Source organism: Mus musculus, chromosome X (genome assembly GCF_000001635.26).
Source record: "Mus musculus strain C57BL/6J chromosome X, GRCm38.p6 C57BL/6J".
In the NCBI taxonomy this organism is placed as follows: domain Eukaryota; kingdom Metazoa; phylum Chordata; class Mammalia; order Rodentia; family Muridae; genus Mus; species Mus musculus.
This window is the reverse complement of record NC_000086.7, coordinates 104,625,470-104,649,642: the sequence shown is the minus strand read 5'-3', so window position 1 is coordinate 104,649,642 and position 24,173 is coordinate 104,625,470. Positions and strand designations below refer to the sequence as shown.

The following is a 24,173-nucleotide window of genomic DNA, read 5'->3' as shown; positions in this document are numbered from 1 at the left end:
AAGTTTTTTTTTCATTTTTTTATTGGTTATTTTATTTATTTACATTTCAAATGTTATCTCCCTTCTTAGTTTCCCCTCCACAAACCCCCTCTCCCCTCCCCTTCTCCCTGCCTCTATAAGGGTGCTCCCCACCCGCCTACCCATTCCTTCCTTAGCCCCCTAGCATTCCCCTACCCTGGATCATCAAACACATAATTTGCCTTCTTTCCTATTTGTATCATTTTTACTCTTTCTTTTGCTTTATTTTGTAGGAATTCAGGAACAATATTAAGTAAGTGTAGAGAAAATAGATATTCTTTTCTCATTTAAAAAGAAACACTTTCAAATTTCCCTCATTTAGTATTACATTGGCTATAGGTTTGTTGTATATAGCCTCTATTATACTGAAGCATATTCTTTCTATTCATAGTTTCTTCAGAGGCTCTCGTGCAGGACACTGAATTTGTGAAAGGTCTTTCCATTATCTATTGATACAATTATGTTATTTGTGTCCCTGACTGTATTTATGTGCTATATTACTTTAATTGTTTTACATGTATTACACAATCCTTTTATTCTATTAAGATTTTTTGCATATATGTTCATTAGGTAAATTCAATATTTATATACACATATATGTTTGTGTGTGTGTGTGTGTGAGAGAGAGAGAGAGAGAGAGAGAGAGGGAGAGGGAGAGGGAGGGAGGGAGGGAGGGAGGGAGGGAGGGAGGGAGGGAGAGAGAGTCCTAGTTGGGGTTTTATTGCTGTTAGCCGACACCAAGGCAACTGTGATAAAGTAAAACATTTAATTGGAGCTGGATTAAGTTTCAGAGGTTTGATCCATTATCATCATGGTGGGAAACATGGCAACATCTAGGTAGATAAGGCACTGGAAAATGAGTTGAGAATTTTGCATCTGGAACTGAAGGCGCAGAAAGAGTCTATCCCATTGGGTATAGCTTGAGCTTGTATGAGACTTCAAAGCCCACCCCTACTCAATCCAACAAGGCCACACCAGCTCCAATGAAGCCACACTTCCTAATAGTGCCAATCCCTATGGGCCAAGCATTCCAACACATGGGTCTATGGGAGCCATATCTATTCATACCACCACAGAAAGAGTGAAAGACTCAGAGAATATCTAGTCTTGTTACTAAGGTAATACTGGCTTCACAGAAAGAGATTGAGATTGGTAGTGTTTCTCCCTTTTCTATTTTATGGAATAGTTTGAGCATCAATGCTAATCATTGATAGTTCATGTGTAAAGATCAAGCAGAATTTGGTGGTAAATCTGTCCTATCCCATGCTTTTCTTTGTTAGAAAACTTTCTATTGGTATTTTAATCTCTTTTCTCATTCTGGAGGTTTTCATTCTTTATATGTCATCTTATTAAAATTTTAGTAATCAAAGAAGTATGTTTTGTTGTGACATTTTCACAAGTACTCATTGTTGTACTGTATTACTTTTGCCCTTGACCACCCTCCACTATTCCTGTTCTCTTACTCTTGCTGGTCCATTTACTTCCCCAAATAGTCCCTCCTTGTACTTTCATGTCACATATATGCTTCACATTCTCTTGTTAGCCCCATCCCTGCTCCCTTTAGACTTAATTATCTTCTCCCATTGTCCTCATTCTACTTTATGTTTACATATATATGTCTAAGGGATGTGGGTGAAGCCCTACAGATAGCAAAAGATTGCCAGGTCATAAACTACATCCTTTCCCAGCATTCTGGGTAGGAAACAGGTGAACATCTTTTTTTCCTGTTTTCCCTAGTGCTTAACTCTGTGTACAAGGACCTTGTAACCTTGACATAATAGTTAAGCAGAGATTTTATGGGTACCTTCGGTAATATATATATATATATATATATATATATATATATATATATATGTATATATATATATATACATATATATATATATATTTTAAACTATACTGTCCAGTCTTTGTAGATTGACTTTTGTGTTGGAATTTCCTCTAATCATCATTAACTAGGCTGTTTACAACTGTACCTAAGCCCTCTCTTCCTGTTTTTCAATTTCTAAAGGTCAACTAGAAGTAAAAATGTGAAGTATTTCAGGGCTTCTTAGAACAGGCATAGCATTTTGAATGTCTGCATGTCCTTTTCAGTTCTGTGATGCATATGGTAGCACTTAATATCCTCATCCCACCACGGGTTTGCTTTGTCAACTTCTCTTGGACAGGCATTGAAAAGACCCAAGTCTATGGGTGAGAGAGGATTACTTGTCTGTACTAGAATGAGAGAATGTGTATACAGAAGGATGATTGAGAACAGAGCTCTCCAGATGGAGCTTAGCCAGAGTTAAGTAAGTGAAGGACTCATACCTTGTACTGAGATTAGTTTACATGAACCACATGCAGGATACAGAAGTAGATTATGGACAAGAAGATGCAGATTAACACAGTTTAGTAATAATGATGATGAAGAAGATAGAGAGGATGAGTAACAGCAGCAAGGTGACAATGGCCACCAGCCTAGGGAAGATGCAGAGCGAGCTCTGTACTACAAACATTTCAAAATGTGGTAGAAGAGAAGGCATTCACACATGAGTGACAGTGAACTTTATTTTAAAAGCATTTCTACACATGAAATTCTGTAAAGAGCTAGTCAGTCTAAAGGAAAATAGTTTCTTCCAAACTTCTGAAGGAAAAATACCACATTTTAAAAGATCATGACACTTATTTTTATAGTTTTGATTTTTCTTTATTTTTAAAATTGTCTTTTTGTATTATTAAAGTAAGATACTAAAATATCCCAGTCATATTTGGAATGAAAATTTCTTAAGAGTCATCTAAAACTTTTGCACAATGAATCTTTTATCAGGAATCTCTTGAGTAAATGGACAGTTGGTCAATTCAATGGCAAATTTGCCATCTATGCTTATAGAATAATGTGGGTACATAGGTAACTGCTGTTTCTTCAGATTTGAGTTTACTGCTGGGGAATTAAAAGATTGGAGTTACCACTGAATAGCTTTTGATACTCATTTCTCTTGCATATTTTCAGATTCTTTGTAACTAGACACGAAGACAAATGTAGAAAGCTGGATTATGTGGGGCTTAATGAGATAATCAACAAATGTAGTATAGCAAGAACATGGAAGAAACTCCAGGTCTTGGCTGTCAAACAGAAATATTGTAATTAAATTTTAGGTAGGGGGAAAAAGCTAAAAAGTACTAAGTAAAATAATTTTAGTGATTTATTGAATTCAATATATGAAAATATTTTCACTTCAGCATATCCATATAAAATTATTAATAAGATATTTTATATTATTTTTCATATGACATTTTTGAAGCAAGTTTCTTTTTATTGAGTTTTTGTCAAACAATATGTTCAGGTCACAGGTTCCCCTTCCTCACTTTCTTCCAGAAACTTTTTGCATCTCCACCCCTCCCCTTCCACACCCTTTCTTTCTCTTTTGAAAGCAGGCAAACAAACAAAAAAAAACCTACAAACAAACAAAAATGAAAAACTGAAAGAAAAAAGAAACACAAACATACACACACACACACACACACACACACACACACACACGTGCCAAAACCCATTCAAAAAACACAAAATTGGAAAACATACAAGCAAAGGAACAATAAGATGCTATTGAGTTCATTTTGTGTCGGCCATTGACTGTCTTCTACATGTGGATTGTATAATTTAATCTTGTTACTTATTAAGAGTCTTAAAGCTGGTGGTACTCCATCCGGCAATCTCACTGTTCTCACTAATTCTTCTGTGTAAACATTGTCTCATTCCAGTACTGACAAGTGATCTTCTCTCACCCATAACAATTAACTTAAAAGTAATTGTGCACAAAGAATTCATAAATAAGTCTACCTGGACTTAAACATTACATAACATATACGTGTACTAATCATTAAATGGCCTCACTATTATGTGCAACTTAATGACTTTCACTTTAAAAATAAGTAAGTAAGCTCTGCCCTAGCCTCAGGGCCTGGGCCACAGGGTTGCCACTACAATAAACAAACATATGATGGAGAAGTTTGAAAGTTAGAAAAACAGAGCAGTGTATGTGCTATGGAGAGAAGCAGTGTCTTAGTCATGGTTTCTATTCCTGCACAAACATCATGACCAAGAAGCACTTAGGGAGGAAAGGGTTTATTCAGCTTACTCTTCCACATTGCTGTTCATCACCAAAGGAAGTCAGGACTGGAACTCAAGCAGGTCAGGAAGCAGGAGCTGATGCAGAGGCCATGGAGAGATGTTCTTTACTGGCTTGCTTCCCCTGGCTTGCTCAGCCTGCTTTCTTTTTTTTTTTTTTCCATTTTTTATTAGGTATTTAACTCATTTACATTTCCAATGCTATACCAAAAGTCCCCCATATCCACCCACCCCCTCTCCCCTGCCCACCCACTCCCCCCTTTTGGCCCTGGTGTTCCCCTGTACTGGGGCATACAAAGTTTGCAAGTCCAATGGGCCTCTCTTTCCAGTGATGGCCGACTAGGCCATCTTTTGATATATATGCAGCTAGAGTCAAGAGCTCCGGGGTACTGGTTAGTTCATAATGTTGTTCCACCTATAGGGTTGCAGATCCCTTTAGCTCCTTGGCTACTTTCTCTAGCTCCTCCATTGGGAGCCCTATGATCCATCCATTAGCTGACTGTGAGCATCTACTTCTGTGTTTGCTAGGCCCCGGCATAGTCTCACAAGAGACAGCTACATCTGGGTCCTTTCAATAAAATCTTGCTAGTGTATGCAATGGTGTCAGCGTTTGGATGCTGATTATGGGGTGGATCCCTGGATATGGCAGTCTCTACATGGTCCATCCTTTCATCTCAGCTCCATACTTTGTTTCTGTAACTCCTTCCATGGGTGTTTTGTTCCCAAATCTAAGGAGGGGCATAGTGTCCACACTTCAGTCTTCATTCTTCTTGAGTTTCATGTGTTTAGCAAATTATATCTTATATCTTGGGTATCCTAGGTTTGGGGCTAATATCCACTTATCAGTGAATACATATTGTGTGAGTTTCTTTGTGAATGTGTTACCTCACTCAGGATGATGCCCTCCAGGTCCATCCATTTGGCTAGGAATTTCATAAATTCATTCTTTTTAATAGCTGAGTAGTACTCCATTGTGTAGATGTACCACATTTTCTGTATCCATTCCTCTGTTGAGGGGCATCTAGGTTCTTTCCAGCTTCTGGCTATTATAAATAAGGCTGCTATGAACATAGTGGAGCATGTGTCCTTCTTACCTGTTGGGGCATCTTCTGGATATATGCCCAGGAGAGGTATTGCTGGATCCTCCGGTAGTACTATGTCCAATTTTCTGAGGAACCGCCAGACTGATTTCCAGAGTGGTTGTATCAGTTTGCAATCCCACCAGCAGTGGAGGAGTGTTCCTCTTTCTCCACATCCACGCCAGCATCTGCTGTCACCTGAATTTTTGATCTTAGCCATTCTGACTGGTGTGAGGTGGAATCTCAGGGTTGGTTTGATTTGCATTTCCCTGATGATTAAGGATGTTGAACATTTTTTCAAGTGCTTCTCTGCCATTCGGTATTCCTCAGGTGAGAATTCTTTGTTCAGTTCTGAGCCCCATTTTTTAATGGGGTTATTTGATTTTCTGAAGTCCACCTTCTTGAGTTCTTTATATATGTTGGATATTAGTCCCCTATCTGATTTAGGATAGGTAAAGATCCTTTCCCAATCTGTTGGTGGTCTTTTTGTCTTATTGACGGTGTCTTTTGCCTTGCAGAAACTTTGGAGTTTCATTAGGTCCCATTTGTCAATTCTCGATCTTACAGCACAAGCCATTGCTGTTCTGTTCAGGAATTTTTCCCCTGTGCCCATATCTTCAAGGCTTTTCCCCACTTTCTCCTCTATAAGTTTCAGTGTCTCTGGTTTTATGTGAAGTTCCTTGATCCACTTAGATTTGACCTTAGTACAAGGAGATAAGTATGGATCGATTCGCATTCTTCTACACGATAACAACCAGTTGTGCCAGCACCAATTGTTGAAAATGCTGTCTTTCTTCCACTGGATGGTTTTAGCTCCCTTGTCGAAGATCAAGTGACCATAGGTGTGTGGGTTCATTTCTGGGTCTTCAATTCTATTCCATTGGTCTACTTGTCTGTCTCTATACCAGTACCATGCAGTTTTTATCACAATTGCTCTGTAGTAAAGCTTTAGGTCTGGCATGGTGATTCCGCCAGAAGTTCTTTTATCCTTGAGAAGACTTTTTGCTATCCTAGGTTTTTTGTTATTCCAGACAAATTTGCAAATTGCTCCTTCCAATTCGTTGAAGAATTGAGTTGGAATTTTGATGGGGATTGCATTGAATCTGTAGATTGCTTTTGGCAAGATAGCCATTTTTACAATGTTGATCCTGCCAATCCATGAGCATGGGAGATCTTTCCATCTTCTGAGATCTTCCTTAATTTCTTTCTTCAGAGATTTGAAGTTTTTATCATACAGATCTTTCACTTCCTTAGTTAGAGTCACGCCAAGATATTTTATATTATTTGTGACTATTGAGAAGGGTGTTGTTTCCCTAATTTCTTTCTCAGCCTGTTTATTCTTTGTATAGAGAAAGGCCATTGACTTGTTTGAGTTTATTTTATATCCAGCTACTTCACCAAAGCTGTTTATCAGGTTTAGGAGTTCTCTGGTAGAATTTTTAGGGTCACTTATATATACTATCATATCATCTGCAAAAAGTGATATTTTGACTTCCTCTTTTCCAATTTGTATCCCCTTGATCTCCTTTTGTTGTCGAATTGCTCTGGCTAATACTTCAAGTACTATGTTGAAAAGGTAGGGAGAAAGTGGGCAGCCTTGTCTAGTCCCTGATTTTAGTGGGATTGCTTCCAGCTTCTCTCCATTTACTTTGATGTTGGCTACTGGTTTGCTGTAGATTGCTTTTATCATGTTTAGGTATGGGCCTTGAATTCCTGATATTTCCAGAACTTTTATCATGAATGGGTGTTGAATCTTGTCAAATGCTTTTTCTGCATCTAACGAGATGATCATGTGGTTTTTGTCTTTGAGTTTGTTTATATAATGGATTACATTGATGGATTTTCGTATATTAAACCATCCCTGCATCCCTGGAATAAAACCTACTTGGTCAGGATGGATGATTGCTTTAATGTGTTCTTGGATTCGGTTAGCGAGAATTTTATTGAGGATTTTTACATCGATATTCATAAGAGAAATTGGTCTGAAGTGCTCTATCTTTGTTGGATCTTTCTGTGGTTTAGGTATCAGAGTAATAGTGGCTTCATAAAATGAGTTGGGTAGAGTACCTTCTACTTCTATTTTGTGAAATAGTTTGTGCAGAATTGGAATTAGATCTTCTTTGAAGGTCTGATAGAACTCTGCACTAAACCCATCTGGTCCTGGGCTTTTTTTGGTTGGGAGACTATTAATAACTGCTTCTGTTTCTTTAGGTGATATGGGACTGTTTAGATGGTCAACTTGATCCTGATTCAACTTTGGTACCTGGTATCTGTCCAGAAATTTGTCCATTTCGTCCAGGTTTTCCAGTTTTGTTGAGTATAGCCTTTTGTAGAAGGATCTGATGGTGTTTTGGATTTCTTCAGGATCTGTTGTTATGTCTCCCTTTTCATTTCTGATTTTGTTAATTAGGATTTTGTCCCTGTGCCCTTTAGTGAGTCTAGCTAAGGGTTTATCTATCTTGTTGATTTTCTCAAAGAACCAACTCCTCGTTTGGTTAATTCTTTGAATAGTTCTTCTTGTTTCCACTTGGTTGATTTCACCCCTGAGTTTGATTGTTTCCTGCCGTCTACTCCTCTTGGGTGAATTTGCTTCCTTTTTTTCTAGGGCTTTTAGATGTGTTGTCAAGCTGCTAGTATGTGCTGTCTCCCGTTTCTTCTTGGAGGCACTCAGAGCTATGAGTTTCCCTCTTAGAAATGCTTTCATTGTGTCCCATAGGTTTGGGTACGTTGTGGCTTCATTTTCATTAAACTCTAAAAAGTCTTTAATTTCTTTCTTTATTCCTTCCTTGACCAAGGTATCATTGAGAAGAGTGTTATTCAGTTTCCACGTGAATGTTGGCTTTCCATTATTTATGTTGTTATTGAAGATCAGTCTTAGGCCATGGTGGTCTGATAGGATACATGGGACAATTTCAATATTTTTGTATCTATTGAGGCCTGTTTTGTGACCAATTATATGGTCAATTTTGGAGAAGGTCCCGTGAGGTGCTGAGAAGAAGGTATATCCTTTTGTTTTAGGATAAAATGTTCTGTAGATATCTGTCAGGTCCATTTGTTTCATAACTTCTGTTAGTTTCACTGTGTCCCTGTTTAGTTTCTGTTTCCACGATCTGTCCTTTGAAGAAAGTGGTGTGTTGAAGTCTCCCACTATTATTGTGTGAGGTGCAATGTATGCTTTGAGCTTTACTAAAGTGTCTCTAATGAATGTGGCTGCCCTTGCATTTGGTGCGTAGATATTCAGAATTGAGAGTTCCTCTTGGAGGATTTTACCTTTGATGAGTATGAAGTGTCCCTCCTTGTCTTTTTTGATAACTTTGGGTTGGAAGTCGATTTTATCCGATATTAAAATGACTACTCCAGCTTGTTTCTTCAGTCCATTTGCTTGGAAAATTGTTTTCCAGCCTTTCACTCTGAGGTAGTGTCTGTCTTTTTCCCTGAGATGGGTTTCCTGTAAGCAGCAGAATGTTGGGTCCTGTTTGTGTAGCCAGTCTGTTAGTCTATGTCTTTTTATTGGGGAATTGAGTCCATTGATATTAAGAGATATTAAGGAAAAGTAATTGTTGCTCCCTTTTATTTTTGTTGTTAGAGTTGGCATTCTGTTCTTGTGGCTATCTTCTTTTTGGTTTGTTGAATGATTACTTTCTTGGTTGTTCTAGGGCGTGATTTCCGTCCTTGTATTGCTTCTTTTCTGTTATTATCCTTTGAAGGGCTGGATTCGTGGAAAGATATTGTGTGAATTTGTTTTTGTCGTGGAATACTTTGGTTTCTCCATCTGTGGTAATTGAGAGTTTGGCCGGGTATAGTAGCCTGGGCTGGCATTTGTGTTCTCTTAGTGTCTGTATAACATCTGTCCAGGCTCTTCTGGCTTTCATAGTCTCTGGTGAAAAGTCTGGTATAATTCTGATAGGCCTTCCTTTATATGTTACTTGACCTTTCTCCCTTACTGCTTTTAATATTCTATCTTTATTTAGTGCATTTGTTGTTCTGATTTTTATGTGTCGGGAGGAATTTCTTTTCTGGTCCAGTCTATTTGGAGTTCTGTAGGCTTCTTGTATGATCATGGGCATCTCTTTTTTTATGTTTGGGAAGTTTTCTTCTATTATTTTGTTGAAGATATTAGCTGGCCCTTTAAGTTGAAAATCTTCATTCTCATCAATTCCTATTATCCGTAGGTTTGGTCTTCTCATTGTGTCCTGGATTACCTGGATGTTTTGAGTTAGGATCCTTTTGCATTTTGTATTTTCTTTGACTGTTGTGTCGATGTTCTCTATGGAATCTTCTGCACCTGAGATTCTCTCTTCCATTTCTTGTATTCTGTTGCTGATGCTCGCATCTATAGTTCCAGATCTCTTTCCTAGGGTTTCTATCTCCAGCGTTGCCTCGCTTTGGGTTTTCTTTATTGTGTCTACTTCCCCTTTTAGTTCTAGTATGGTTTTGTTCATTTCCATCACCTGTTTGGATGTGTTTTCCTGTTTTTCTTTAATGATTTCTACCTGTTTGGCTGTGTTTTCCTGCTTTTCTTTAAGGGCCTGTAACTCTTTAGCAGTGCTCTCCTGTAATTCTTTAAGTGACTTATGAAAGTCCTTCTTGATGTCCTCTATCATCATCATGAGAAATGTTTTTAAATCTGGGTCTAGATTTTCGGTTGTGTTGGCGTGCCCAGGACTAGGTGGGGTGGGAGTGCTGCGTTCTGATGATGGTGAGTGGTCTTGATTTCTGTTAGTAGGATTCTTACGTTTGCCTTTCGCCATCTGGTAATCTCTGAAGCTAGCTGTTTTAGTTGTCACTGTTAAGAGCTTGTTCTTCAGGTGACTCTGTTAGCCTCTATGAGCAGACCTGGAGGGTAGCACTCTCCTTAGTTTCAGTGGGCAGAGTATTCTCTGCAGGCAAGCTCTCTTCTTGCAAGGCAGGTACCCAGATATCTGGTGTTCGAACCAGACTCCTGGCAGAAGTTGTGTTCCACTCACTAGAGGTCTTAGGATCACGTGTGGAATCCTGTGTGGGCCCTTGCGGGTGTCAGGGGACTCAGCTGGCAAGGTAGCCCGGGGCTCGAGTGGAGTGGAAGGGGTTTGTGCCCCAGATCAAGCCCGGGTAGCCTGCTTCCCTATGTACCGCAGTCTCAGGTTCCGAGCGATTGGATTGGGGTAGGCGCTGTGTTCCACTCACCAGAGGTCTTAGGGTCCTGTGGGGAGTCCCGTGTGGGCCCTTGCGGGTGTTGGGAAAGACTCTGCTGGCAAGGTAGCCCGGGGCTCGAGTCGAGCGGAAGGTACTTGTGCCCCAGATCAGGCCCGGGTAGCCTGCTTCCCTATGTACTGCAGTCTCAGGTTCCGCGCGATTGGATTGGGGCAGGCGCTGTGTTCCACTCACCAGAGGTCTTAGGGTCCCGTGGGGAGTCCCGTGTGGGCCCTTGCGGGTGTTGGGAAAGACTCTGCTGGCAAGGTAGCCCGGGGCTCGAGTCCCGAGTCGAGCGGAAGGGCTCAGCCTGCTTTCTTATAGACCCCCAAGACTACCAGCCTAGAGATGGTCCCACTCACAAGGGGCCTTTTCCCCTTGATCACTAATTGAGAAAATGCCCCACAGCTGGATCTCATGGAGGCATTTCCCCAACTGAAGCTCCTTTCTTTGTGATAACTCCAGCCTGTGTCAAGTTGACACACAAAACCAGCCAGTACAGGCAGTAACAGGTGAAAGAGAAGCCTGAGGTGGACATATTGTCATCACCCAGTAGGGTCTGCCTGATGATGTACAACAGCCTGGAGCTTATGCAAACACAGACTCAGCCCCTGAACCTGCCACCCAGCTAAGGGACTCCCCCTTGGCTCTTGGCAGTGATGGAAGCTTGACATGAAGAAAGGTTGATTCCCTGGACTGTACCTCCTCAAAGGACCACCATGGTCCTTGAAGCCACCGGAAAGCATGTTGGTGTCTGTTGGTCCAAGCTGGTGCCCCAGGACCCAATGAAGCCTGAGATAAATGTGGGCATATGCAGTCTTTGTCACTGACTGATGATTTGGTGATGTCCTTGCACTTTGCTGCCTCTTAGGGCCCTCCTCATATGAATGACATGTCCACCTGAGGCCATGTTGAGGCCTGTGCAGCTGCTGAGAGCCAGGAGTAGGTCAGTGTTTCTGTCTGCAAGGCCTGTTACCACCAAAACCCACTCTAAGTCGGTGGCAGCCTCTTGAAGTCACATTAATGTCAGTGAGTGGAAAAACTGACCCTGCCCCTCACTGGCCACTAGGAGACACTTCTCAGCTGATGGCTTCTGGTGCACATGCAGGCAGAAAAAGACATCCTCCCTCAGTGCGTTGGGGGGCTGGCCACTAGGAATTTGACCATGCTTCAGTGAGTATATGGACAACGCAAAATGACTTGCTTTTTATTCTGTGTGTGTGTGGGGGGGGGAGGGGGTGTTCACAGGGGAAGGGAGGCCTGACATGAGAAGTCTGGGACATGAGAGTGATAGGGGTACATGATGTGAGATGCCCAAATACTCAATCAAAGAAAGGAAGGGAGGGAGGGAGGGCAGGCAGAAGGAAGGAAGGAAGGAAGGAAGGAAGGAAGGAAGGAAGGAAGAAAGGAAGGAAGGGGAAAAAAAGGAACAATTCCTGAATACCAAAAACAACCCAAGCCAAGACAAAAGAACAGTGAGTGAGAGCAAGAGCATTCAGCCTGATTTATTAAATACCAGTTAATCAGCTACTCTTCATTACGATTAGCCTCCAAGCAACTCAGCTTTACTCACTTCATGGTTTAAGTTTTACTCTTTTTTTTTTTTTGCATTTTTTTCTACTGGATATTTTATTTATTTACATGTCAAATGTTTTACCCTTTCCTGATTTCCCCTCTGAAACCCCCCTATCCCATTCCCCCTCCCCTTGCTTCTATGAGGGTGCTCCCCCCCACACTCGAATCTTCCTGCCCTGGCATTCCCAACTACACTGGGGCATCTAACCTTCACAGGATCAAGGGCCTCTCCTCCCATTGATGCCTTACAAGGCCATCCTCTGCTACATATGTAACTGGAGCCACGAGTCCCTCCATGTGTACTCCTTGGTTTGTGGTTTAGACCCTGGGAGCTCTGGGGTGGGGGATCTGGTTGGTTGATATTGTTGTTCTTCTTATGGGGTTGCAAACTCCTTCAACTCCTTCAGTCCTTTCTCTAGCTCCTCCATTGGGGACCCAGAGCTGAGTCCAATGGTTGGCTGCGAGCATCTGCCTCTGTGTTTGTCAGGCTCTGGCAGAGCCTCTCAGGAGACAGCTATATCAGGGTCCTGTCAGCAACCACTTCCTGGCATCCACAATAGTGTCTGGGTTTGGTGACTGTATATGGGATGGATCGCCAGGTGGGGCAGTCTCTGTATGGCCTTTCCTTCAATGTCTACTCCACACTTCATCACTGTATTTCCTCCCTTGAGTATTTTGTTCCCCCTTCTAAGAAGGACTGAAGCATCCACAGTTTGGTTTTTCTTCTTCCTGAGCTTCATGTGGTCTGTGAATTGTATCTTGGGTATTTTGAGCTTTTGGGCTAATATCCACTTATCAGAGAGTTTGTACTATGTGTGTTCTTTTGTGTCTGGGTTACCTCACTCAGGATGTGAATTTCATGAAGTCATTGTTTTTAATAGCTGAGTAGTACTCCATTGTGTAAAGGTACCACATTTTCTGTATCCATTCCTCTGTTGAGGGACATCTGGGTACTTTCCAGCTTCTGGCTATTATGAATAAGGCTGCTATGAACATAGTGGAGCATGTGTCCTTGTTATATATGTTGGAGCATCTTTTGGGTATATACCCAGGAAGTTTTACTTTTTAAGGTGTGTGTGTGTGTGTGTGTGTGTGTGTGTACTCATACACATATGTGTGCATGTGGCCATGAACGCTAAGTGTTGAATGCCCTGGAACTGATGTAACAGGCAGCTGTTAGGCTGTGTGACATGAATGCTTAGAACCGAACCTAGGTCTTCTACAAACAGCAAACACTCTGACCACTGAGCCATCTCTAACTCCTACTCACTCCATTTCAAAGAGATGTAATTAACCTAGTTCACTGTTTTGAGTCATCAGCACAATCATGGCATGTACAAAAATCATAACATCCTACATTGTCCCATCAACACTTTTTTTAATATACTTCAGAGCATGTACCACTTTCATTCATTGACTTTATTTTAATTTTAACCGTTTTTGAGAATTTCATATACAAGTGCACTATATTTACATCATTTTTACCTCTCCCTCTGCTCCTTCATCTCCCCCTCTGTACCCTTCCCACACTCTCAACACACACACACAAACCTTAATGAGCCCAATTAGTATTCCCTGCATGTAAATGTATATGTGTTTGGACTGACCAGTTAGAATTGGGAAATCTATCAGGAGGCTCATCCCTGGAGAAAAATAATCCCCCCTCTTTTAGCAGCTTTTCAACTCTTCTTCTAAGTGTAGGGCATTGTGAAATTTTCTTCTATGGACACTTCCATGTCAGCATGTCAAGTGGTGAAACTTATAGGCAACCATGCAGAGAGAATATGGGTGCAGCACTCCAGTCATGTCAGGAAGACACTCACTCACAGCAGTTGTTCTGATCCTCAGGCTCTTAAAATCTTTCTCCTCTAATGCAAAGTTCCTAGAGCCAACTTGCATATGGAGATTGTGTTGTAGATATCCCAGTTGGGGGGGGGGGGTGAGCATTCAGCAGTGAGATGTTCTCTGCCTTTTGACCAGCTGTGGATCTCTGTAGTAACCCCCATCTGATGAGAAAAAAAAAGCTTTTTTGATGAGGGGAGAGATACACTCATATACTAGTAAGAAGCTATTTAGAATACAGTTCAAAGCTGCATTAATTTAGAAAATAGTAGTGTCTTCTGAAGTCACAGGTTCTTGTCTGTTTTACAGTAACAGAAATGAGCTATCTCCTACTGAATGGGCCTTAAGTCTATTTAGAGAAAAGTCCATTTAGTCCTCAAACATAAGTGCTATTTTTGCACCATTGGGATATCTTGTAAGTCCAGTCATTGTTGTGGTTCTCAGGTTTAGAAGCTGGGCAAGACTGTTAATAATTCTCCATTGGCAGCTTGCAAAGCACCTTCTTATAGTATGAGAGCTAGCTATTAAAGAGGAGGCTTCCAAGTCAGTACCAACTTGATTCTTCTAAGTACTGTAACTAAAGTGTATGGTATCTTCAGCAATGGGGTCATACCTTCAAGTTGTGTGAAGTAAACAAAGGGTCTATATTGTCTTGAGGGATCTCTTGGGAGATGTCCCAAGGGAGGTGTCCTTTGCCTGGCACTGAGGTTTTTGTTAGACTCGCTGTGGTTCCTGGGAAAGCATTATTACTCCTACATGGGGTAATTCCATTACAAAAAATATATACATATGTATCATAGAATGTATTTTAAGTAAGCTTAAAAAATAATGTGTTTCCCTATGGCTTTAAAAAATACCCTTAGTGTTCTTTATTTCTTCTTCCTCCCTCTTCCTCTGTATTACCCTTCTGCTCAATTAAGCCCCCCCACCCCCGTTTCCCCATTCACCCTTCATAGCACCTGTGCCCTGCTATCCCTCTCTCTAGTACTCCTCTTCCCTTCTTCAATAATCCTTTCCTATTTTCCTGACTTCTTGTTTCTCAAGTTCTGTATGCAACTCTGAAGATTCAGAAGTAGAAACCAGAATGAAAAGAGAGCATGCAGTGTCTGTCTCTCAACTTCTGAGTTACCTTACTCAGTATAATAATATTCTCCAGTTCATTCATTTGATTGCAAATGTCACGACTTCAATTTTCTTTTCAGCTGATTAGGATTCTGTAGTGTCTCTGTACCACTACAAACTTGTGTATTACAGAAAAAGAAGAAATCAAGATTTTTAATACTGACCAAATGTGACATTGTTTAAAAGTTCCATTCAAATGGTCATTCAAATAATAATAATAAAAAAACACACACATGTCTGCTTGTAAAGAGAAGGAAAAGTATAACAAATGAAAAGACTGAAGAAATCACACCTGAAATATATTCTCACTCACTGCTTTCCCCCATTTGCCTTACTCTTGACTGTTCTGACAAAATAAAATTTAAAACTGTAGTTCTGCTTCCCTTAAAATCAAGTACACAGAGATGGTGATGATAAAGACAGATAGGTAGGTACCATTTTACAATGGTGTTTTAAACACGAGTAATACACAACTCATGATAAACCTACAAGGGATGATTGGAGGAGCTAGATGCAGTATGTGGGAAAATCTCTGGAGACTAGAATCTAGTCCCAAGCTTACTGCTTTCAGTGCAGTATTCAATGAATCATAAGGTAGTCAACATTTTATTATAAACAGGCTTTTTATTAGGTGGTCTTTGTTTAGAGGTAGGTTAACCTAAGTATTCTACGGACGTATAAGATAGATGTCTTACTTAGAGTTTCTATTGCTGTGATAAAATACCATACCAAAATCAACTTATGGGCGAAAGGATTTATTTTATCTTATAATTAATAAGATAAGCTGGAACCTGGAGGCAGGAGCTGATGTAGGGGCCATGGAGGGGTGCTGCTTACTGGCTTGCTCCTTTTGTTTTGCTCACCCTGCTTTCTTACAGAGCAACCAGGAACACCAGCCCAGGGCTAAGACCATCATCTCAGGGATGGCACTACCCACAGTGAGCTGTGCCCTCCCATGAATCACTAATTAAGAAAATGCCCTATATCAGTGGTTCTCAACCTTCCTAATGATGCGGCCCTTTAGTACAGTTCCTTATGCTGTGGTGACCCCCAACCATAAAATTATTTTTTTACTATTTCATAACTTTAGCTTTGCTACGTTATGAATCATAATGTAAATATTTCTGGAGATAGAGGTTTGCCAAAGGGGGTGGGATCCACATGCTGAGAACCATTGCTCTCTAACCCATTCTTATGGAGTCATTTTCTTAACTGAGAGTTCCTCTTTCCCAGATGACTCTAGCTTTTGTCAAGCTGACATAATACTACCCAGCACAATAGGTCAGGTACACTAAACTATGAGATTCCATAATTTAGATTATGAAAATAATTTTCTTTCCTTTTTTCTCTTTCTATTTTCCCTTGAACTCACTATATAGCTGAGCATGATCTTGAAAGACAACTCCAGCTCCTACCACCTCCCAAGTTCTGAGATACAGGCATGGAACACCATTCCCAGGTTTATGTGGTGCTAGGAAATGAGAGGAAGCTAAGCACACATTCTACCAATTGACCTATACCTCAAACCCAGCACTTTCAGTTTAATGTTGTTTCAACAGTGGGTCAACTGGGATATAGCTTTATCATACACTTGAGGGACATCTGTAATACCCTCCTAATTTATCAGTTAAGTTTATAACACCATGTTATTTATCTCTTATATCATCTGATTTGTTGTGTCTTTTAAAAGGTTATTTCTATATTTGTTAAATGAGTGTTGATTCTTTTCAAAATTGTATTACATTTCATCTGTGGAAGATTTGTGCTCATGCATGACATGGCATGAGTGGGAATTCTTTCTCTCCTACCATCATATAGGTCCTGGAGATCAAACCTAGATTGTCAGGCTTGGCAGCAAGCACCTTTAACCACTGGCCCATATCAACATATCAACGGCCTGTGAGTTCTTAGTTACTAAAGATTTAAGAGAAATAAGCTAGTATAGGATGAAATTTAATCATTCTAACCCTAACCCCTATCCCTAACCATCATGTAACTTGTTCAAAACATAATACTGTGAAAAAATTAACTAGACAACACATAAAATGTTACTGATATTTATCTGTCTCCTCTGTCCTGTCTTCTAACACCCATTTTCTTTTTTTCTCCACAGTGACTGTTTTGAGTCCAGCGGAAAAAGGTAAGTGTCTATTGGGAACTGTGTTGGTTAGGAATGTATCACATTTCCTTTTCTCTTACAAAAACTAAATTATATAAAGTCTTTAAACTGAGCAACTTTACAAAAAATGTACTTGGTTCATTAGAACATTTAGGGTGATATTTTAAGGAATATTACTCAGAAATAGAGCAACACATATTTTCAGTGGCCCTTTTAGCCATAAAATAGCAATTACAAATTATCAAGATACATGATAATTTCTTCCATAGTGACCAGCCCTAAGCTCTCTCTTCTGTAATTATTGTCCTAGCTACCCGGCCTTTCTTTCTAATCCATTCCCTCTTCAACACATAGAGTCAGGAAGGGTGCCACAGGCCTTGACCATCACAGTTCCTATATATTCTTGTGTTCCTTTCAACAGATCATCACCACCTTAGCTTGATCCTTTTTTAAAAGCAGTGAGGCCCTTTGCATTTAAAACGTGGAAGCTAATCATGAGTCTCCATGAACAATTAGCTTTATATTATTTTATCGGGAAGATCGAGAGTACATATGGAAGCATTTTACAGTGTCACTTTCAATTCTCATTTCATGGGCGTTCAGTGTTAGAATTCGTTGAGCTTCACAGCATTTAAGATCTGCTGTGTTACCTCTCTGCTTTGTTGTTGCTCATTTACCACGGATAACAGAGCAGTAGGAATGGGAAACAATGAGCACTAGGACTTAAAAGTGCAGGCTCCAGAGCCAGGTTGAATTTACAGCTTGACTATTTTCTTGATAAAACAGTTTACACTCATCCTATTATTTGCATACATAATAGAAACAATATTACTGCCTGAGTTGTGAAGGTGTCATGAAGACAATTTAATTGTACATAAAGCAGAACAAAGGTGAACAGAGCACATCCTAAAAGCTCAATACACATGCATTGTTATTGTGACAGCAACAGAGGAAGTCTTAAGAGTCTTAAGTTGACTTTTTCTTTCTTTTTTTTTCCTTTTTCTTTTTTTAAGTTTCTTTTCTTTTTTGTTTGTTTGGGTTTTTATTTGTTGTTGTTGTTGTTGTTGTTGTTGTTGTTTTCCGAGACAGGGTTTCTCTGTGTAGCCCTGACTGTCCTGTAACTTTCTCTGTAGACCAGGCTGGCCTTAAACTTAGAATCCACCTGCCTCTGCTCTTGAGTGCTGGGATTAAAGGTGTGCACCACCATCATCTCCAAGCATGTATGATTTTTTTTTTGAGACAGGGTCTCATTATGTAGCCCTGGCTGTCTTGGAACTGTCTCTGTAGAAAAAGCTGGCCTCAAACTCACAGAGATCCTGCCTGCCTCTGCCTCCCCAGTGCTGGGATTAAAGCCGTCTGCTACCACCACCTGGCTTGCCATCTAATTTTATGTATGGTTCTTAAAGTCAGAAATCATCTTATATAAATACTAAGTATTTCCTATTACAAACTTTCAATATAGCTGAGGGGGGGTGGACTTACATGATAGCCTACCATAAAAGTATAATAACAACAATGTTATTCATTATCATCATCGTAAACACTTGGCTGTGCTTCATATCCTGACAATACAGAAATGTTTAACTTAATATCCCTTCTGATTCTTAAATTTATCCACAAAATAAGCAATGGTATTAGATTTTGCTTCTACATTCTGTAATGGGTATAATGAAATTTAGGAGACACAAGGTATAAGTTGGAATTCTAGCTGTGTCATTTGCTAGCTCTGTGACCTTCATAAAGTAACTTGCCTACTTTGAACTTTAATTTCTACAAAAATAACAATGCTTTGACATCTCGAGGCTCTACTGTAAACTACTGAATGTCTGTAGCTAGTCTGTTTTGTTAGGAATCCTGACATGAAAGAGTAACAACAGAGATGTTAACATTTAACAAAGCAAACTTGCAATAAACAGTAAGCTAATTACTATCTGAGGTTCCTTATAGCTCTGTGAATTTATGATTTGTCTCCCAACTACTTTGAACCTTTAAAGTAGAATAAAGTAAGCAACATGACTGTCAGACGGAACTGAAATAGCCAAGTCACCTGACTTTTCATTGTCTCCAAAGTTTAAGAAAACTTTAAGCCAAAAATACTAGAACAGGTTTTTATTTTTTTGTCTACTTTATGGTTCCTGTACTGGTTTGAATAATCTTCCACCAAAATTCATGGCTACATTAATCATGTGGATGTGTCCCTATTTGCAATAGGACTGGGGGCATGTTATCATGTCATGGTGAAGTTATACAAGATTAGAGAAAGCCTCAGTAACTGGTGTTCTAAAGGAAAATTGGATATATAGATATGGAAAACATCTCTGGGATGGAGGAAGGGTAGTTGTAGTGTCGCAAAGGAGCACTAAGAATTGTCTGTAACCAACAAGAGCTAGGGAAAGGCAGGGAAAGATTCAGTGCTGGAGTTTTGAGCAAGAACATACCCCAGAACTGTGAGGTAATACATTTCTATTCTTGTAAATCACCCAGGTTATAGTAATTTGTTACCACAACCCCATGAAGTGAATAGAGTGCCTGGTAAATTTCAAGTTTCAAAATTCTCTTAACAGTGCTTTACAAGTTAGGAGAGTTGTAACAGTAATGGATAAGAAAAATTTTGGTGTCAGGCCTACTTGGCATTAGTTGACTTTGCCACTTACTACATGCATGCCATGGGGAAAATAATCTAGGTCTCACGTTCCTCTTCCATAAAATAGAAATAGCACTTACCTTCTATGGTTATTTTGATAAGTATTTTAACATAGTGCTTGATACATGATAAATATAAAGTAGTATCAGGTACTTACCATTTGATGATGACTGTTGCTGGTACTGACATTGGAAAGACTCTGAAGGTTCTTCAAAGTCATATGAGATATTTCAGGACTATAATTTCTCATGATTTTTCTCATGAATATATGGTCAGAACTCATGTATTCATATTGTAGCACAATGAGATCCAAATAGAAAAAATATTTTTTCTTAGTCATGTTAATTTTTGTGAAAAAGAATAGAGGCTAAAATGTTGTTTCAGCAGCAATTCTGTCTGATATTGTGGATTCTGATCTTTTCCCAGATCTGTTATGGATAGTAGGAAACTTGCTCTTGATGTTAGGCAGTGACAATGAGAACATAATCACAAAGCTAAACAGCAAACATTCTACAGAGGGCTGGGTAGCTAAAAAACCCATGGTGTAGGGTCCTAACTTGGCTGTTTTTATTGTTGGCTTTGGATGATTTGTTATGTGTTTTAGGTAGTGAATCTTTGTTGGATTTGTAATTTATGTACATTTCCTTTGAGTATGTAGGTGCTACGTCTATACTTAATAAGATCTTCAAAAGTGGAACAGTTTTTAATTTGATAAGTAAAAATATTTCCTTCTGCTGACCTTTTAAAAGATGAAAAAAAAGAACTTATGAAGGTTTCTGCTAGCATTATATTTGTCACAGAGGTCCTACATGTTTCTCAGAGTTTGTATTCAAGTACTTGGTTTTGGGGGTGAGATATATGGAATTTGTTTGTTTGGTCAGTTTTTGCCTATGTTTGTTTGCTAATATTACAAGCAGGAGTTTTCTTTTTTTTTTTCATTTTTTTTTAATTAGGTATTTAGCTCATTTACATTTCCAATGCTATACCAAAAGTCCCCCTTACCCACCCACCCCCACTCCCCTACCCACCCACTCCCCCCCTTTGGCCCTGGCGTTCCCCTGTACCGGGGCACACAAAGTCTGCGTGTCCAATGGGCCTCTCTTTCCAGTGATGGCCGACTAGGCCATCTTTTGATACATATGCAGCTAGAGTCAAGAGCTCAGGGGTACTGGTTAGTTCATAATGTTGTTCCACCTATAGGGTTGAAGATCCCTTTAGCTCCTTGGGTACTTTCTCTAGCTCCTCCATTTGGAGCCCTGTGATCCATCCATTAGCTGACTGTGAGCATCCACTTCTGTGTTTGCTAGGCCCCGGCATAGTCTCACAAGAGACAGCTACATCTGGGTCCTTTCAGTAAAATCTTGCTAGTGTATGCAATGGTGTCAGCATTTGGAAGCTGATTATGGGGTGGATCCCTGGATATGGCAGTCTCTACATGGTCCATCCTTTCATCTCAGCTCCATACTTTGTTTCTGTAACTCCTTCCATGGGTGTTTTGTTCCCACTTCTAAGGAGGGGCATAGTGTCCACACTTCAGTCTTCATTTTTCTTGAGTTTCATGTGTTTAGGAAATTGTATCTTATATCGTGGGTATCCTAGGTTTTGGGCTAGTATCCACTTATCAGTGAGTACATATTGTGTGAGTTCCTTTGTGATTGTGTTACCTCACTCAGGATGATGCTCTCCAGGTCCATCCATTTGGCTAGGAATTTCATAAATTCATTCTTTTTAATAGCTGAGTAGTACTCCATTGTGTAGATGTACCACATTTTCTGTATCCATTCCTCTGTTGAGGGGCATCTGGGTTCTTTCCAGTTTCTGGCTATTATAAATAAGGCTGCTATGAACATAGTGGAGCATGTGTCCTTCTTACCAGTTGGGGCTTCTTCTGGATATATGCCCAGGAGAGGTATTGCTGGATCCTCCGGTAGTACTATGTCCAATTTTCTGAGGAACCGCCACACTGATTTCCAGAGTGGTTGTACAAGCCTGCAATCCCACCAACAATGGAGGAGTGTTCCTCTTTCTCCACATCCTCGCCAGCATCTGCTGTCACCTGAATTTTTGATCTTAGCCATTCTCACTGGTGTGAGGTGGAATCTCAGGGTTGTTTTGATTTGCATTTCCCTGATGATTAAGGATGTTGAACATTTTTTCAGGTGCTTCTCTGCCATTCGGTATTCCTCAGGTGAGAATTCTTTGTTCAGTTCTGAGCCCCATTTTTTAAGGGGGTTATTTGATTTTCTGAGGTCCACCTTCTTGAGTTCTTTATATATGTTGGATATTAGTCCCCTATCTGATTTAGGATAGGTAAAGATCCTTTCCCAGTCTGTTGGTGGTCTTTTTGTCTTATAGACAGTGTCTTTTGCCTTGCAGAAACTTTGGAGTTTCATTAGGTCCCATTTGTCAATTCTCGATCTTACAGCACAAGCCATTGCTGTTCTGTTCAGGAATTTTTCCCCTGTGCCCATATCTTCAAGGCTTTTCCCCACTTTCTCCTCTATAAGTTTCAGTGTCTCTGGTTTTATGTGAAGTTCCTTGATCCACTTAGATTTGACCTTAGTACAAGGAGATAAGTATGGATCGATTCGCATTCTTCTACATGATAACAACCAGTTGTGCCAGCACCAATTGTTGAAAATGCTGTCTTTCTTCCACTGGATGGTTTTGGCTCCCTTGTCGAAGATCAAGTGACCATAGGTGTGTGGGTTCATTTCTGGGTCTTCAATTCTATTCCATTGGTCCACTTGTCTGTCTCTATACCAGTACCATGCAGTTTTTATCACAATTGCTCTGTAGTAAAGCTTTAGGTCAGGCATGGTGATTCCACCAGAGGTTCTTTTATCCTTGAGAAGAGTTTTTGCTATCCTCGGTTTTTTGTTATTCCAGATGAATTTGCAAATTGCTCCTTCTAATTCGTTGAAGAATTGAGTTGGAATTTTAATGGGGATTGCATTGAATCTGTAGATTGCTTTTGGCAAGATAGCCATTTTTACAATGTTGGTCCTGCCAATCCATGAGCATGGGAGATCTTTCCATCTTCTGAGATCTTCTTTAATTTCTTTCTTCAGGGACTTGAAGTTTTTATCATACAGATCTTTCACTTCCTTCGTTAGAGTCACGCCGAGATATTTTATATTATTTGTGGCTATTGAGAAGGGTGTTGTTTCCCTAATTTCTTTCTCAGCCTGTTTATTCTTTGTGTAGAGAAAGGCCATTAACTTGTTTGAGTTAATTTTATATCCAGCTACTTCACCGAAGCTGTTTATCAGGTTTAGGAGTTCTCTGTTGGAATTTTTAGGGTCACTTATATATACTATCATATCATCTGCAAAAAGTGATATTTTGACTTCCTCTTTTCCAATTTGTATCCCCTTGATCTCCTTTTGTTGTCGAATTGCTCTGGCTAATACTTCAAGTACTATGTTGAAAAGGTAGGGAGAAAGTGGGCAGCCTTGTCTAGTCCCTGATTTTAGTGGGATTGCTTCCAGCTTCTCTCCATTTACTTTGATGTTGGCTACTGGTTTGCTGTAGATTGCTTTTATCATGTTTAGGTATTGGCCTTGAATTCCTGATCTTTCCAGAACTTTTATCATGAATGGGTGTTGGATCTTGTCAAATGCTTTTTCTGCATCTAACGAGATGATCATGTGGTTTTTGTCTTTGAGTTTGTTTATATAATGGATTACATTGATGGATTTTCGTATATTAAACCATCCCTGCATCCCTGGAATAAAACCTACTTGGTCAGGATGGATGATTGCTTTAATGTGTTCTTGGATTCGGTTAGCGAGAATTTTATTAAGAATTTTTGCATCGATGTTCATAAGAGAAATTGGTCTGAAGTTCTCTATCTTTGTTGGATCTTTCTGTGGTTTAGGTATCAGAGTAATAGTGGCTTCATAAAATGAGTTGGGTAGAATACCTTCTACTTCTATCTTGTGAAAAAGTTTGTGCAGAACTGGAGTTAGATCTTCTTTGAAGGTCTGATAGAACTCTGCACTAAACCCGTCTGGTCCTGGGCTTTTTTTGGCTGGGAGACTATTAATAACTGCTTCTATTTCTTTAGGGGATATGGGACTGTTTAGAAGGTCAACTTGATCCTGATTCAACTTTGGTACCTGGTATCTGTCCAGAAATTTGTCCATTTCGTCCAGGTTTTCCAGTTTTGTTGAGTATAGCCTTTTGTAGAAGGATCTGATTGTGTTTTGGATTTCTTCAGGATCTGTTGTTATGTCTCCCTTTTCATTTCTGATTTTGTTAATTAGGATTTTGTCCCTGTGCCCTTTAGTGAGTCTAGCTAAGGGTTTATCTATCTTGTTGATTTTCTCAAAGAACCAACTCCTCGTTTGGTTAATTCTTTGAATAGTTCTTCTTGTTTCCACTTGGTTGATTTCACCCCTGAGTTTGATTATTTCCTGCCATCTACTCCTCTTGGGTGAATTTGCTTCCTTTTTTTCTAGAGCTTTTAGATGTGTTGTCAAGCTGCTA

General features: G+C 39.8%; 1 protein-coding gene across 4 annotated transcripts in view; it reads left to right on the top strand.

The window, feature by feature from the left end:
- The window catches only part of Zdhhc15 (zinc finger, DHHC domain containing 15), a 134,122-nt gene that overhangs the window by 21,448 nt on the left and 88,501 nt on the right, over positions 1-24,173 (top strand). For all 4 annotated transcript variants that reach the window (XM_011247506.1, XM_011247505.1, NM_175358.4 and 1 more), the window contains exon 2: positions 17,033-17,059. In XM_011247506.1, the coding sequence (XP_011245808.1) occupies positions 17,033-17,059 (27 nt within the window). The remainder of the gene's footprint in view (positions 1-17,032; positions 17,060-24,173) is intronic.